At 40.3% G+C, this 18,259-nt stretch overlaps 1 protein-coding gene and 1 long non-coding RNA gene across 2 annotated transcripts; one reads left to right on the top strand and one right to left on the bottom strand.

Moving 5' to 3' along the window:
- The first annotated feature begins 230 nt into the window (after positions 1–230).
- On the top strand, positions 231–14,985 carry LOC112450393. The gene is made up of 3 exons (XR_003038997.2): positions 231–402; positions 14,249–14,394; positions 14,698–14,985. It is a non-coding gene; the product is annotated as an uncharacterized LOC112450393 (long non-coding RNA).
- A 519-nt stretch (positions 14,986–15,504) lies between these two features.
- Positions 15,505–18,032, bottom strand: gas1a (growth arrest-specific 1a). The gene has a single exon (XM_017412260.3). It carries the CDS (start codon positions 17,510–17,512, stop codon positions 16,739–16,741), a length of 774 nt encoding a protein of 257 aa, XP_017267749.1. The 5' UTR covers positions 17,513–18,032; the 3' UTR covers positions 15,505–16,738.
- Between the last annotated feature and the right edge of the window lie 227 nt (positions 18,033–18,259).

The following is an 18,259-nucleotide window of genomic DNA, read 5'->3' on the forward strand; positions in this document are numbered from 1 at the left end:
TACACACACATTTTCTTGGCCCGGTCCAAAGCCACCACTGGAAAACTTGTGGTCTGCGAGAGAAAAAGTGTCCATAAACACGAGTGTGGGTTTGCCTTGGCCAGAACATGTACCGTCTCCCTCTTCACTCTGTGTGTAAATCTTTTCGGCCTGGTGTGTGTGTGTGTGTGTCGTGAATCTGTGTGTATCCTTAAGCAGTGCTGGATGCCAGCATGTATTTTTCTCTCTCTCTCTCTCTTTTATGACTGTACAGTGCACAATTGATTCAGTGTTTCCCCTTTCTGCTGAAGGCCTGCAGCCAACATGAAGATGGAATATAGAGTCATACTCCAGACAGACTGAGGCTCCACGGCTATTTCCTCTGGCGTTGAACTGTGCACAAGGATTGATCATCAAGGCACAGTGAATATTCCTGCGCTGCATCACATTTCATATGAGCTCACTGCTGCAGACCTGCGCTCTGTTTTCACTTAAATCTGCTCTTTGCTTGGTGCTCTTTCACCTCTTCCCTGCCTGCTGCCTTCACTTCCTGTTTAACTCTGGCTCGGTGCATTTAAATGATTCTGTTTCATAACATGAATTCTAAGTGGATTTGAAGCTGCGGTTCATCAGTGGTTTATCTTTTCTGTGACCACTGTTAATTTTGTGGGAAAATCAGACCACAGCGAAATCCATTTATGTAAACAAATATTGAAACAGGCAAAGCTCTGAGACTTTTTCAGCCAAAGACACCAGAAGGAAAGACAACCCCCAGACTGATGATGGCTGTGGGTTCACCACCAAAGAAAGACTGGGTCCCACCTATCTCGGTTTCTTACCAGCAGCTATTTTTTATTGTGCTTTTGGTTTTATTGTGCAATTATAAGTTTTGTAGTGCCTCCTGAATTATTATACTGTATTTTTGGCACTTAATTTAGTTGAAAACCAGCAAGTCACCCCTGCACAACCAGAGGCAGAAAAACCCAGTAAAAGTGTTTGCTTTCACATATTACGGCAGTCCTGCAGAACCATGCCGGCTTTGTTTTCCAAACACATAGATCTAGGAGTGACATCACACCAAAATTAAAGGGATAGTTCAGATCTTTTGAAGGGAGATTCTATGTAAAGGCTATGAAAAATTATTATTGCATCTGTTCTAGATAGCTCCTTGAGTAACCTCAGTTTGGAGAAATAATGGAGTTTAATTCTGACCAGAATAACAAGCTAATAACTAGTCTGAGCAGGGCCAAGACCACTGAAATTCTTAAACATCAGCAAAAAAAAAAGTTTTTTACTATACTAAAATAGGTTTTTCCCTCTGATTTAAGTGATACCCCTTAATAATCTACTGTTGAAACCTACAATGTGTGAGTGTGCAGTAGTGGATTTTTATGTGCAGTAAAAGAGAGCCACAGAGAGCATTCCAACACGCACCTTCTTGGAATAAAATAAGTATCTGTCTTAAGGTTGTTCAGTGTTTACATATAATAAAACTTTCTTTTTTCAGATAGCTTTTAATCATTACTAAAGTATAATTTTAAGCCAATAGTGAACTTTTTAGAGATCTGCTGTGGTTCAACACCTCTTTCCTGCTCATAGTCAAGAAACACTGTTTACTATGAACATTATTGAGCTTAGTGAGGCTTGAGTTTTTAAACAGAGGGCTTCACTTTATGGTCACTTTGTTTGATCAGTTAATGCCTCTGAGTGTCACCAACACGTTTTTCTTTGTTCAGTGAGAAAAAGCACACAAAATCTGCTCATTAGATAACAGTGACTGCTGAGTGAAGGCTTTTACAAGAGTTTAATCCACATTACTCTGCTTGTACCTGCTGAAAGTTGAGGCTTGTCTAAAATACACATCCTAATACTCACGAGTGTTTGAATGGCTGCAAAGCAAACATGCAAAACAATTACAACATGAATGAAAAGATAAATGTGGCAACAAAGGGTTTTTATTTAATGGGCTGAGATTATACAAGCAGAGCATTTGAAAGTTAAATGTGGCTCTGTGCCCTTTGCTCTTCGCCTTTTGAGGTTTTGTTTGTGTCAGATCTGAGAAGCTCTTGTGGCGCCTAAAAGAGAGGGCAAGCTGGGTGTCAGGGGGATGTTCCAGTTCCAAAAACTAAACAGTAGCTTTTGTTAAGAACATTTTAGTTTGAGACAAAGAGGAGAATAAATATGAAGTGTCATGAGACAATCATATTCATCACTTCAAGCTTCTCTGGCAAAAAAATACCCGATGATTTTGCAATATGATAGGTTTGTAAATTAAATTTGGAGAAGTTTAAGATGTTGGATTTTGCGCCCCTCAGGTATAGAGCCAGTAAGAAGATGCTGGTGAAAGAAATATTTTGAAATAGTTTCTCGTGCACATGGGCAAGTATCTGGAGAGCACAGGAAATATTCTTGTGGGCACACAACATTATCTGGTGCAAACCAGATAGGTTTCTCATGTACACAAGGAACAATTTGGTGTATACTATAATCCTATTGGTAATCAGATGTCTTTGTACTCAGACTACTACAGAGAATGGCTTCAGAAAAATATATATCCATATATCCATCCATTTTCTACCATTTATCTGTGGTCTGGTTGCAGAGGAAACACGTCCAGAAGGGAAACCCAGACATGGCTATACCTCAGTGAATTTTACAGTAGTTGATTCATAACAAATACACCTAGCACTATTATGTAAGACTGCACATAGTGATTTTTGTTTTTGAAAATTTGACCAAAATGGCAACAAATCCATTATTTCTCGCCATGAAATGATCTTAGTCTACAACTCTGCATGAAAGGCAAACGGTGATAAGCATTCCTCCTTTTTACACGTCTTTTAAAAGTTGACGTTTGTTGATTTTTCTGTGCCAACACCTGTTTTAAGTTGTTAATGTTTTGTCTGAGCTCAGCTGATGAGTGCACACAGGTATCTTTTCTGATGCTGGTTAACCACCACCACACATGCTCAGCTCGGCTTATATCTAATTTCAAGATTAAACACTGTGGTTTCCCCCTAAAAGGAGGACAAACCACGTACATACTCAGCTCAAAAAGCTTAGCTACTGAACCTGCATCAAAATGCTCTGCAATTAGTTTGTGTTTTGGTTTGGGATGATCTCTTCTGTCCTGAGGCAGTTTGAGATACGTGATGAATTTGCCCGTCTAACCTCATCACACAATGCCCTCCTCCCACAGCAGCTCTCTGGCTGTCATGCTGTAATATTTCATTAACTGGCACAGGGGGAAAGGTGTTTCTCTAAGATTGCCATGAAAATCTAACTGAGAGACAAGTTGAAGGATCAGAAAGGAAAAGGAGCATCTTATCTTCACACAGTTTTACCAAGTCACAATCAAATGACACACACAATGAGGCGAATGACGCATATTAGAGTTAAGTAGGCACAATCTAATCGTTTTAATTAGACATAACACCAACTAATTGGATTTTAAGTTGTTGATCATGTGTGAGCTGCTATCTTATATTTTACATGGCTGATTTCTAGAGAAAAGAACGGCTTCTGTTGCAGTTTTTGTTTCACCTTTAAAAGATACGAAGAACCTGAAATTTATAAAAAAAAATTATATATATACACCTACACAAAAATGGATTGCTGCTTTCCTAAAACAGCTTCAGTCTCAAACAGTTTGATGATGCCATTTGTGTTTGCAGGTAACCATAAAGTTCTGTATAAATAACAATAGACATCAGTTTATTGGTTTAATAAAAATTAAGCTTCATTTCTCCACACTAAAGTTGTTCAAATACCTATCTTCAACAGTTAGAATATTGTTTATAACCTTTCCACAAAAATACACTCCAAAAGATCTAAACTATCACTTTAAATACTGCCAGTCTGACTACAATAAAGTTCTACATCTAAAACATTTTCCGAGTCATGATATTGGATCTGCTCCACTGAGACAAAGCCACCTGTCTGAGAGGCCCACCAAGAGGCTGAAGGCCAAAGCTCCGGCAACATGTCAGGTTCTATGATTAACATTCCTGCCGGGGTCTCGTTTAGCTGCTCTGTCAACAGGTGGACGCAGGGAGAGAGGCGGCTCTCAGACAGAATAATTGGGGGAAATTCTGACCGTGTCCTTCATCACCGCTAATAATGAGACAGGTGAAAGAAGGAGCTGAACCTGTCAGCTTCTGTCTGTTTTCATCCCGGTCCACCCCCCGCCTCCTTTGAACGAGGAGAGGAAAGTCCTGGGTGTCTGCCCGAGAAGAAAGTCTATAGGTGTCAGAGGCAAAGGTCTACTGGTGGTGTCAGTTGAGAACCCTCTTCTTGGCATACGTTTTTTTTGTTTTAAATGAACAAAAAGGGGAAGGGAGAGATTTAATTTCTTTCCAAGGACCTGGGGTTAGAAAATCCTGTGAAAGCAACAGCTGTTGTTTCCTTCACTCCAAACAAAGGCCAAGGACCAAGTGGAAGCTGATACGCCTCTAAGAGACGGATGTAAAATAAAACGGGCACTGAGCCACGACAATTTGTTGCTTCAGGGAAACATATTCTGATGCGCACTGAAAACTGGAACATTTTTTTTGGTGTTCTCCAACAATCAGAATAAAAAAAAAGAGTAAAAGAAACTTGTATGGTCTCACACAGAATGATTAATTTATTCAGCCCTGCTGCCAGCGGGGAGGTGCATAACAAATGAGTAAAGAAAAGCACAGAGAGTGTGATACAAACAAGACCTCCTCAACTTGCTGTTTTTCTCTCAGATAATAATCTGAAGGGAGTGGAGTTGTGTATCTCCAAACCACACTGTGCAACCTTCGTTTAAAGATCAAACCTTATTTTCTGCATTTTGTTATAAAATCTGGAAGTGATTGTTGCAATTAGGACTTCAACTTGTCTTAAAGTTCAGTGCAAGATATTATACTGCTCCACAAACATTATCTTAACTTGTAACTAAATATTAATGTCAAAATGTTAAACTAAATAGCTTTGTAGCATGGTTGATGTAATCTTTGTGCCTGCTGTAGGAGGTCCAGTCACAGGTTGGACTCTTATCTAAATATTTACATCTTTCTCTCTACAAATCCAGTTTTAGGGTCTTGTGTTTGACTGGATTAGTAAATATTCACATGGCTTCTGTTCATAAATCCTCTACTGTGCATGCTGTGTTGGTTTCTTGATTAGGCTGTGTTTTAACCTTTATCACCACACAGAAAAACAAAGTTATAAATGATGAATTGTGCTGCTGTTTGAGTGTGACAGCTCTATGTCACACCTGAAGCATTTCAGAAGTGGAGCATGTCATCTGTCTGATTGGAAAATGTCAAAATAATTTAAGCAAGTTTAAATATTTCTGCTGTGTATGAAGCCACAGTTATTTGCCTTGCACTACCAAAACGTGTGCAGACAGTTTTCACTCCTTGTTCTCTGCTGTTCTTTTTCAACTCATCTTCAGAAAGCTATCAGTTTTTTTTTTTTTTTTTTTTTTACCTCGTTAACATCAGCTCAACAGTTGATAAGTTCTGATTTCAATCTGCAGATGAGGTCAGTCATCCTGTATAATTTCTTCTCTAAAACTTTGAAGGAACCAGTCCTTCGTTGTGAGCGTCTCCTGCTTTTTTTTTTTTTCTTCCTCCACAAACCCCTATTTTAAGAGCTCATGCTGACACAAATTACTGGCATCTCCACAACTTTCAACATCTCTAAAACACAGTTAGTCAATACATGACCTGTTTTTCACATGTTCTGAAGTTACAACAAGCCTGCGCTGCTAGGGGTCCTAATATACTCAAAACCTTATCTCCTAATTGTGAAATACTGTAGTCTACTGTCCAGCAAAAACTTGTATGTCCAAAACAGGAACTGTTCAGGAACTGAAAAAAAAGCATTTTTTAAACAAATAAAAACAAACTCTGTGGCCAAAGCTCACAAGCTTTTTTTTTAGACTTTTCCATTAATAGTCCTCTATAAAAACCACAGACAGATGTGACGGGAGTCGATTAGAGTTGATTTATGCAAAAACATGAAAATGATGATGAACGGACATCTATATTCAGAACATAATATAATTTCTTTCTCAGACACATTCATTAATCATTAAACTGTTTTTTCTCCACCACAATCTCAGACTACACCAGCTAAAGTAAACTAAAGTGCAAAAGTTGTCTTTGTCTTTGTCACAGAGGCCCACAGGACTCCGAGAGGAACAACAGACGTGAGGAAAAGGCATTTAGGTTTAGACTGACAAATGTAACAAATACAACATGATGTGCTCATTTTAAACAAGATGGAGACAGAATAGTTTATGCTTTTCTGGTTCAGTTCAGGGACATGTTATTTTATCTGAAACAGCTTGGCTTTCCTTTTCCCCAGACGTGTGTGCACTGCATAAAAACAGCCAACTGCATTTGTCTGAGTTCACAAACTTAACTAGTTGGGTCACTTATTGTTTTTGCTACAACAAAATCTCAATCAGTCATGAAAAATGCTTCAGATCCCGTACAAATTTCAACACTGACAAGAAAACGATCCAGTTTGCACTGTGATAAATGAAAGCATTAATGCTTAGCAAAAAGACAACTTTCACTAAATAAATTTGGACCTACTGAACTTGTAGAGATTTCAAATCTGTTGTATAATTCACAATAAATTAGATTTAAAGACAAGTCAACATTCTGGCTGCTTTCTTATTATCCAAATCAGACTGTCAGATAATGCATTTATTAAACATGTTATTCAGAAAAGTACTGTGCAAGTTCTTCTTCTCGGGATTTGTACTTCTGTCTCCATGTTTGTCTCTGTCTTGTTTTTGCTGACAAAAAACACTCCCACTTTCCTGCCAAAACTGCAGCCTGTTCACTTTCACTCCTGATCATGCCTCTCCAGCTGGACCCTCCCCCCAAACACACACACACACACACACACAACTTCTTTTTCCTGCTCGACTCATTACTAACTCCCAGTTGTCCTCCCCACCCTCCTCTGTTGTTCCTGCAGTGTCCTTAAAGTGACATATGAGCAGTTCAGGAAAAGACTCGCTCAGCTTTCTGTCTTTGCTGGAAATCCAGTTTTATGGATTTTTTCTGTGAGAAGTGAAGAGTTGCAAGCATAACATAAAACATCTGGATATTTTGCTCTTTATTACGATCACAGTCTCAATCAGCGGTACTATTATTGTAGAGATGTAGGGCACATATTCATCTTTATTTCAAATATAAATCCTAACACCAACAAATTACAGTATTTTGGCACTTAATCTGGTTTATTTCTTATGCAAACAAACTTAATGCTGCAGTAAAAAGAAACAAGCATTGAAAAAAAAGTTTAAAGTTTTGTGGGATATTTTAGTTTTGGAATTCAGTTTCCGTCACTAAAACAAAAACCTTCTTTGCTGCAGAGCTATTGGAGCTCCATAAAGATTATTCACTGTGTGTTTGGCTCAGTTTGTTACATATTCAAAACTCATTTTGTGCTTTTTACATCAACGCACAATGTGGAATTAAATTGATATAAGCTATATTGGGGGAAATGTGAATGCATGTCATGTTGGGGGATTTTTTAACCAGCTGAAAAGATGCTTGTGTTTTTTATCAGCGTGGAGAAATCCAAAGTTTTATTTTATGAAGAACAAAAGGGGGGAAAAAAGAACTTGTTTTGTTGACATTGGATTTACCCCTTTAAATCAAGTAATTGCTTCCTGTTCCAAGTTACACTCAGCACTTCTTTTACTGCCACTTGTTGGACTTCAAACAGAGACGGCCGCTGCTCTGAGGAGCAGGGGTGAAGAGCAGCCTGCTAAAAGCTTTTGGAAGTGTTTGCTCTTGGGATTTCACTTGAAGATGTTTACAAATGACTCTGCAGGAAGCACAACACCAAAAAAAGATCCAAGTCAGTGTTTGGAAGGGCACACTGAGCCTATATGGATCAATTACTAATCTGCTGAGTACATAAAGAATCACGATCACAAGAAAATGTGACAATTTAAACTGATATGGAACTATAGTTCATGTAATATTGATATAAAATGTTTCATAAATGTGGCCAAAACAAAACCTACAGCAACAGTATGATATAAATACTTCCAATAATACAGAAGAAAAAAACTACACAGCTCCACATTTATGTCTGAGGTAAAATAACTGGATGTTAAGGGAGAAAACAGGCAGCTATTACCTTTTTGTCTCACGCCTGCCTTTTCAATAATTACTTTGAAGGTTCCTATTTGTGCTCTGGTTAACAAAGCTACTTGAGCTCCAGCACTAAACAACATATTTATGACCTACAGTCTGAACCGGGCCTGTTCTGCTCCGGGTCGTGCTGCTGCCCCGCTCACTGCTGTGAATAGAGACGGAGCATAAAGGAGGAAATGAATGCGTGAGGGATGAATACGTGGCCCTGGGGGTCAGTTTAATGGAGTGAGACCCCCGTCCCCTATTGACTTCCACTGCTGAACTATTAACTCCTCACAATTCCCAAGCTACGGCGTCATTATTCATTTCAGGCTGAAAACACTTTTCTTGTTTAAATATTTTGTGTTGTTTAATTGTGTTTGTGTTAGCAGATAAATAATTTTCAAGTGAGGGAGTTAATTATTAATTTTTCTGTCAAAGTGTAACAAACAGTTTCAAATTACACTTTTTGGTTGTTTTATTCACTTATAGGGTAGATAAGCTATCCAAGCTAAAAAGAAAAACAACTTTTAGTTCTGACACCTTAGGAAGCAGTTAGATTTTCTACAAAATGCTTCCTGGATACAAACACTTTGAAATTCTTCTCTTAACATTTAAACACACACACACACACATACTAAACATTGCAATAAATGCAGAAATGTTTGGATCCCTTTGAGTGCTTTAAAAATGGTAGATCATAGTCTGTTACTCCATTGACTGGTTTTGTTGCCTAAAATAAAGCAAGAACAACAAATTCACTGTTGTCTACAATCATCTACAGCTTCAGACCATTCCACGTGCTTTCCAAAGTTGGGGATCGTGGCCCCATGATGGGTCAGGAGGTGCCAAGTTTGGGGACTTTAGAGGATTTCCAGAAATTAATATAAATTTTAAAAGTAATTCTGGCAGCATAATGTCCTCTCAATCGTTAGATAAAAACAGTAATCAAAATCAGCATTCTTGTTGAGGCTGGTTGTGTTATGTTTGGTTTTTTAGCAGTGATGGAGGATATTTCAGTCAGCAATAGTTTGGAACCACTGTGCTTCATTGTAATGTGTGTATGTAAGAGGTCATAACCGGATGAGCTGCCTAAATTTGTTCTTCATTGTGGTTTAAATATTTCAATTATTGTTCAATTTTTTTTTATTTTAATAGAGTGATTGACAGAATAATAACCAGCATGCCAGTGGCATATAAAATTCCGTATTGAAATTAATTTAGTTTCCATGACTATTTGTGATACATATTACTAGATTACGCTTAAGAAAATATTAAATCGTAAATTTATATAAAAAGTACATGCTTTCTCAATGGGTATTTGAGCCTTTTGTATTAAAAAAAAACAAAACATGATGACCCTTCCAATGTGGAATGCCGCTTAAACTATTGCATAAAAGTTTCACTTAACTTTAAAAAAATGACCCAACATTTTCTGTTAGCTTTTTTCATGTCATTCTTTTTTATGTACACTATGTTTGCAGTGGCAGCAAGCAGGAAACTGACTGGTTCACAGGAAAACTGCAACATGAGCTTCTTAAAAATTCATGTGGTTTTTTAGCCTTGTCACAGCAGCTCAGAGTCCCACTGACTCGGTGTGTGTGTGCCTGTGTGTGCATGTGTTGTGGAGGGTGTTATCAATAACAAGTTTGATGGGTATGTTTCTTTAAGACAATCCCATAAATGGTGGCCCCGGTCACCACCTCCTTCACTCAGAGGGGGCTGGCTCCAGTTTGAGTTTTCCTTGGCGGGTCAAGCCCAGCCATTGAAGTCTGAATAGGCTGCCACGGCAGATTACTCTGCACAGCTGTCCCCCTACCGTGGAAATTAAGTTATGCCCCGTGTCAGCAAGTTTTGTATTTTCTCTGCCCATCCCCCCTTCCCTTTGCCAACATCCTCCTCTTTCTTAAATAGTTGAGGCCCTACAAAGGTGCACATATAGTGAGGCTTTAGGAGGTGTGGGTAATCATGCCAGGAAAATTCTGATTAGTTAGCTTGGTCTGAACCCAACCTGCATTCCTACACAAAGAAACACACTTCCTGTTGCAAATGAATGCACACGCATCACTTCTACACATTCAAAAACACAAACAGAAGCAGCCCAGTTTACTCGTCTCAGTGCTTCCTGGACAGCGTCCTGCTGCACTTGTGGCCCCAGTTCTGTGTTTTGTTTATTTGTGGGTGAAGTTGTTTGTGTTGTGGTCGAAGTGAAAGACAAACACTCCAGCTCTTCCAGTGGTGTGCTAACATGCTGACAATGTCCCCCTCCTGAAGGCAAACAGAGCAGCTGGACCCACTAGCTGTTACAAACTGAAGGGGAGTAAAGAGCCACATGCAAACAAAGAACAACTAATTATTGCATGCTATAATTTAAGACCCTTAATTTTGTGATTTATTTCACAAAATTCCAATCACTGACACTTCAAAGTTAGTCATTTACATTCAAAGCTTATTTATCTTTTAAATAACCAAATATAAAAGCATAACAGAAATAAATACAATACTCTGAGACCACTTACCAATATGTAATTAGTGTTTTTTTTGTAATAAACATTCCAGAAAACAAACGTATTTTGTTAGTATTGCTGTTCTTTGGAATTAAACACATTATCATTGCTTCAAAGAGATAGTTTGGTAAGAGATTGTCTTATCAAATAGTTAGTACCTTATCAGCTGTGACATCAGTCAAAGAGCTTAGAGAAAAGGCAGAAGTATTTGTCCAGGATAGGCTAATGGCGAGGGCTGATTTATATCATTTATCAGGCATATAAAACAATTGTTTCTTAAAAGTGTGAAAGAATGTTACATGAGCTAATATTAAACTTCTACACATTTGCATGACAAGTTTGTCTCTGTTGTCTCAACCAAAGAATGTTTGTGTTACCTTTGTGAGTAACAGCCCATCATATGCCGATGGTGCTGAAGCTGCTGAATGTATCAGTTTGCCAGGAGTTGAGTAAACCTTTGGACTGACAAGACATGCTGATCAGGTGGACATTCAGCAGCTTCTCAGGACCGTTGTTTTATACACCTTCTATGCTTAGGTGCCAATACTTAATATTCCTCTGCAGCTGATTTGACCAACACAACCCAGGCTACATAAGCGCTCCAGCCCCACTAAAAAAAAACAGTGTGCAACACTTTGTGACCCCCTTTATGAGATGCTCAACAGCAACATTTTAAACAGCGAATAAATCAAATGGCTGCCACAAACAGTCAGGTAGCAGGGCGTTCTCTCGGTGACAGTGGGATTAGTGTTGCTGGTTTTCTCTCAGGACCTGAGAAGTCGTGCTGCAGCCTGAGTAACTGGATTAAAGGCCTTTTTCTCATTTCAAAGGGCTGAGAACTCGGCAAAGGTCTTACATGATGAAATCAAAGTGGCAGCTGCAATAGTGGGGAGAGAGACGACAAGAGGTTCTTGAAAGTCCCCTGGCATCAGCGACACAGCAAAGGAATGAGATCTGAAATCAATGATCTTTGCTTTGCTGTGTCACTGGTGTCGCCTGCAAATAAGTTAAGAGAACCTTCTCCAAGCCAGGACGAGGAAGAGGAGAGCTTCAGCTGAGGAAGTGAAATAACCTAAAGTGTTAAAACGCATTTCAAATGAAAGTGAAAAAGAGATCAAACTAAGAGAAACACACTTTTTAATGCTTCGATTTCAGCAAAGATTTGAACGCTAGCAAGGGCACAGAGGGGAGTCGAGGTAGAAACCCTGTGGTAACTTCAGGGGATTATTCCCAAATCCTTTCAAGGAACTTTCCATCTGAGTGCCTCCTCCTGCATCTCACCATTCCAACTGTCCGGCTGGTTCTACATCATGTTTTTGCACAACTTTGCGTGGCGCAAAGGCCCAAACAAACACCTGTGAGAAATAAGGTCAGAGCACACGAGGAGCGAGGTTTGCAGAAGGCTGAGGTTTATCAGCGTGGCTACAAGATAAAGAAGCTTTTAATCCACATGATGTCGATTTTTAAAATGCCAGAAAATAAGAATAAAGTTTAAGTAAAACATAAGACGTTGTATTTTCTGTGAAAATACAGTGTGACTGCTCAGTTCTGAATGACTTGCTGAAATTTGCTGAAGAAGCTGAAACTGAGCTGTGAAAGCTAAAAGAAGCAGAGCACCAGCTAAAAGTACAACTAGCTAAAAGCTAAATGTAGCAAAAGGCTAGCTAAAAGTGAAAAGTAGCAGAGCAGCTAGAAACACAATATTAGCTGAAAACTAAAAAGGAACATGAAGACAAAAATAGAACCATATGAAGCAGATTCCAAAGAGAATATTTTTTGAGGAACTGAAGAGATCTCAATGTGTTTGTATGAAGAATGTTTGTGAATAAAGTTAAATATTTTGAAAAGTATAAAAGTTACAGAAGCCAAGTCATTGCCCTCGTCTCCTGAATGGGATGAATGTTTTGATGTATGAATGGCTAAAACAGCACAAAGTGTGCAGTAGTAGATAGCAGAAAAATGACAGAAAAACAAACAGGAAAGTAGTGAGACTGCTGAACCAACATGTACAGCTTTATAAACGAGCATGCATGTGTTTTATCTTGTTTTTTAACTTAGATTTAAGCTGCAGAATCCATAAAGGTTTCCATTTACCTTTCACTAGAGAATTAAAACACGCACACAACAGTGCCAACTTTGCCTGAACTTAACAAGAAACTCTGCAAGTAAAAGTAGGCCTAAAGTCAAATATTTTTTAAATTGCCCTAGTGTGGAAAAGAAAAAGTTATACGAATCAAAATATGAAAAGTGAACTTGTTCGTCTTATTTTTCATTGCTCAATTAGGGTGGAGACGGGAAGGAAAGGATTCTGTGATTTTGCAAAAATGAAATGCAGCAGGCATGATTGTAAATCCCAGTTGGAAGATCCTGGAAGGAGCCTGAGATATCCAGCGTCTCTGCTGAGCTGCACCTTTGTAAACATTGTGCTGTGATAAGGTTGGGGTGAAGGGGTGAAGTGATCTGCATGGGGTGAAGTGTGGGCCGTTTTGTTCAGGAGGCCAACAAAACGGAGCTCACTGAAGCAAAGTCGATGGCAGAGATACCTTACACACGCTCAAAGAGCTGGAACACAAACAGCCACAGTTTGTAAATTAAACCCAAAACCACCCCCCACCCCCTCCACACACACACACACATCCAACACACACACTTGTCTGTGCTCGTGGAGAAAAAGAGTTGAGGACATTAAACTGCTGTGGTAGTTCTGAGGCTTTTTTAGACAAGGTGGATAATAATGTTTTTGCCCATGTCTGTGTGCCTGTCTGTTAGCAACATGTTTCACGAACCACTGGATGGATTTTAATCCAATTCTTAGCAAGTGATCACTGAGTATACCTCTACAACTGATTAACTTTTGGAGCCAACCATATTTAAAATGGCCACATCAGCCAACTGGCCTTGGAAAACATTAAAAAAAGCTTTAATTTGGTTAAATTTGCAGACATGTTTTTTTTTTTTTTTAAATGGTGTGGTTGTAGCTGAGTGTCATCCACAACACATATCCCAAGTGCTACTTATCAACAAGATCTTTCCTTTAAACCTTTCCCATTAACTGTTGGTGTCAGCCCTGTTTTTCTGTTAGCAAAATATCTCCTAAACCACATGAATCATTCAAAAAGTAATCACTGGCTATATAGATGCAACCAATTAACTTTTAGAGTCAATCTAATTCAAGATATCTGCCACAACTGATCAACATTAACCAACACAAAAATGCTATAAATCAGTCAACGTTACAGATATTGCGCTGAAATTCGGTGTGGAGGTAGCTGAGAGTAGTTCACAGCACATACTCTGAGCATAAACCTGAGCATAGTGTTATTTTCAAGGTTTGGCCGGAACAATTACAACATGAGATGATCTTAGTCGAAAACTCTGGCGTGGAAGTGGCGGGTGATCTGCAGTTCTTGCAGGAATGCTAGGCCTTTAATATTTTTTTAACCTTCAACTTGTATTTTTAAAATTCTGGAAAACATTGAAAATTTTACCAGGATTGAACAAACCATTGTTCATCAATTCAGTTGTATAATAAGCAGTGCAGTTTGGTGAGATTTTTGCACTTCATTCATCCATTCACACATCATGCATTATTACAGCCTAATCAACACATGCTGTGCTTTTCCTAAGTGCTGAAACTGCCTGAACAAATGCGAGGAGCAAAAAGAAAGACAAGGAGGAGGAGGAGGACAAGCTGAGCTGCAGAGCTCATTCTCCTGCCTGGAAAGCTTCATGCACGGTGGATCGCATTACCGACACTGCTGGAAACTGACAAGGTATTTCATTTAGGAGCCACTGAATCCCAGGGTCATTTCTGCACTCGCCAAACCAGTGCACAGAGGGTTTAACCTGTTTGCTATCTCAAATACAAGCAAAAAGATAAAAAATAAATCTTTTCATGTGACATCTTGCTTTAAAATTGCATTTTTTTTCTAATGGTTTAAAATTCAAAATCCTAATAGAGACAAAAGGCAGGTAGGAAGAGACAATATGTGGACAATATGTGCATATATTAAAAACAAAGCATCCTCCTCCTCCCCCCGGACTCTGTCATGTGTTTTCCTCTTCTTTTCTTACAGTGGAGGCTTGAGACCCGGGAAGCAGCAGATCGTTCCCACATGCTTCCCCGCCGCTCGGCTCTCCAGAGGTGTCAAGCCAGCCTGAAAGAATGAAGTGCCTCCCTATTGTGCTGCTCAACTATTATGTGCTTAACATTTCCATGACAAAGATGCCACTCGACTTCTTCACCATCAATTCAGCTGGAGGGCTCTTGCCCCCCCCCGCTAATAAAATATTTTGCAGCAAGTCTTAAGGAGAAGTGGTAGTATTTCTTCCACAGGATCAGTTTTGGAGCAAATCGTAATGGTGCACACATGCTAAGATGAGTTTAATTAAAAGGATTAAAAACGTTTGCATTGTGCAAAATGGAGAAATAATCACTTAGAAACCAACAAGTGTCCGTTTGTTTTCTCTTTGATACAAGGAGTTAGTTTAAAAAGTAAAAAGTTTTCATTTTTTAATATATTTTTTGTAAATCCTCAACAAAATAATCAACTCGTATTGATCACAATTTATCTCAAGAATGTGTTAGAAAATAAATACAGACTGAGTCTTTAGCAGCCAGTGATGGTAAATTCTCATCCAGCAGAGTGTTGGTGGTGGGGTTAGGGGGGGGAAAGAGGGTGTTTTGTTGATTTATGGTGACAGTTGCTTTTGACAAAAGGGAGCTAAATCAAGACATAGCAGGTCACTGAGCTATCAGTCAGCAACAGAAACAGACGGGCATTTAAATGTCGCAAAATGAGGAGCACAAAATTAATGTTTGTCGTATTTAACAAGGGAACTGAAGGATTTTTATTTCATGGACACAATAATACAAGGACCTCTCAGATTTGAGTGCGTTTCGTCAAATAAAAGCATTTTATTCCATTGAAGTACAGTAAATTTGCTAAGGAAAACTCAGCAATTGTCAACATATTATGGTGTAAAGTTCCTTTCACTTTTGTAACTGTGACGGGAAGATGTGGAAAATAAAACCATTCTGATTTACAACACTGTCATCGTGCAGAAAGCGACTGATGCAACTTAAAGGAATGACATCATAAAATCTTAATACTATTGTTGTCTTTTGAAGATCTCTGCTCATACTTTCAGTGTTAGAGCTTGTAATAACCAGCCCCAAGATTTACTGTCATGCTTCTTAAAGCAAAAGAGCCACGATATTTTTGTTTTGTTTTGTTTTTGTTTACTGGAGCCCAAAGTGACTGAGCAACAAAAAAGTGTCGTAAATATCTCTGACTCATTAAAGACCATTTGACAACACTTCACTTTTCATCTGATTTAACACTGTCAATGAAGTCATGTGGCAAGAATCAACAAACGACTCACAGTCATGAATTTCATCTTCAAGTTTCCTTTATGCCTTCTGTAAAAAGGGATATCATTAAGGCAGTTTTACAGTGGATTTAGACATTTTTAATCTAGACTTTACATTGTGAATAAATCATCTCATAGCCTAAAACATAGAGGATTCTCTGGAAGAAAAAAAAACTATATATTTACAGTGAATGTACACTAACTTCAGTCAAAATAACTTCCCTTTAAAGCTGGAATTCTCAGTCTTTATATACACTATGACAATTTGGATTTGCAACAAGGAGCCACGTAATAAATTACTTTCACTTTTAACTCCTAACCTATTTACAAGTTCATGGAACATTAAATAAAATCAGATCTCCTGGTGCCAGATGGCAACTGTCCGCCATAGAAAAATAGTTTTAATAAAAGTATTGGCAGTGCACAGCTGATTATACTGATTAAGCTCCTTTGTTACAAAAACAAACCCAAACGTGTGTCCTTTACTTTCAAAATTTTAGCTTATCTCATAAGCAAAAGCATCTGCAGAGCTGTGAGGTGGTGTGATAAGAGAGTAGCCCCAGTGTGAGATCATTTCCATCTTTTCGTTCTTGTTTGCATAGAAATATCCAGATGTTTCAATAATGAGGCCTGACTGTGCGCAAAACACACTTCTCCAGTCTGCAAGGCTCAGGTCAGTGAGTTTTAGAGTTCAGATCGCCTTTTACTCAGACAATAGTCGGGGCAACTTTAAGGACCCGCGGGTTAAAAGAGGAGCAACAGAGCCAAAATGGATGCCAGCAGGGTCAGAGCCCAGCGGGCTGCAGGGAGAGGGGCTCCGCTCCCCGGTTTCTCCGCCGGGTCTGGTGGATCCTCGTCGTCGTCATAGTAGCCATCAGACCCGCTGCTTTCATATTCCTGATCCAGATCGTCGTAGCACAGCGCTCTCATGCTGTTCTTAACGAACTCACAGATGTTCCTCTCCGTCCCGTCGCAGACGCAAGTGTCCAGCTTCTGGGCTTTGGGGATTTTACGCATGTTGGCGATCACATTCCGACAGGCGTTGGTGCACACAGCCCCGCTGAAAAGTTTGCCACAGTGGTGCAGGTAGTCCTGCATGGCGAAGCTGCACTCCCGGTCCCTCTCGCACTGGCGCCGGGCTTCCGTGCAGCCCGTGCTGGTAGTCCTGGGCAGGCACGGCTCGATGGCTCGCTTGGTGCCGATGCACAGCGCGTCGTGGCCGCAGCTGCACTCCTCCAGAGCCGGGCCGTTTTTGGTCAGATTCAGCTGCACGAGCGAGGAGATGCAGTGGCTGGGACACTTCTTCTTGTGGCCGCTCAGCACTGGGCCGCACGCGCGGGTGTAGTGCTCGTACGCGTAACCGCACTCGGGCTCTGCCTGACAGTTCATGATGGCTTGCCAGCAGATCAGCCGCCGACCATGATGGGACGGAGACGCCGCGGACAGGGAGCCGAAGATCAGAAGCAGGCAGCCCAGAGGCCAAACGGATCTGCAGACGGTCTGCGCCGACGCACCCATGGTTCAAACTCACAGCAGCGTCATAAGCAAAACTTCAGCAGCGCTTCCATGGATGCGTGTCCACGCCGGAGAGTTATTCCGAGGGCAGATGGTGTGCGACAGGCCCGTGTGTGGGGGCGTTCAACGGGCTGGCACGGTGCTGGAGAACCCGTCAGAGCTGATCCATTTGAGCCGGATTCTTCACCGAACCATCCGCTACATCATGATTAGAGGTACTAAAAGTAGAAGCTCAACTGAGGAAAAGTTCTCCCAAAAGGAAAGTTCATAACATCCGAGTGACTCTGAGCTCATGAAACAACTGCCCCCGGGCAGCTCAGCGGGTCCCTGTTGCGCTCCGCGTCCTCAGAGAGCCAACAATCAAAGCCGGACAAGTCCCGGGTGTCCTCCGCCGGAGCGCGCAGGACCATTAAACTGTACTTGTCCGCACGGGACTGCAAACAAACGGTGCGTGGTGAAAACAGCAACTCTCGGAGGTCGTAAAGTGGTCCTCTACCCTCAACCTTTTGAGCATTCCTTCCCTCAGCCCCCTCGCCATACATTAGTGAAGCGCGTCTCATTGGTTGGCAACTTGTTGAAGGTTCCTACGTAATAATGGGCGGGAGTTTGGGCTGGGAGGGGTGGGGGTGGGGGTGGGGGGTAGGGGACAAGTCTTGAGAAAACACTCTACGAGGAGAGATGAATGCTCTTGAAAGCAGATCGAGTGGTGGGAGCATTGCTCCTAATTATGTGGAGACATTATTCTGAAAC

The sequence above is a fragment of the Kryptolebias marmoratus genome, linkage group LG1 (genome assembly GCF_001649575.2).
Source record: "Kryptolebias marmoratus isolate JLee-2015 linkage group LG1, ASM164957v2, whole genome shotgun sequence".
Classification (NCBI taxonomy): Eukaryota; Metazoa; Chordata; class Actinopteri; order Cyprinodontiformes; family Rivulidae; genus Kryptolebias; species Kryptolebias marmoratus.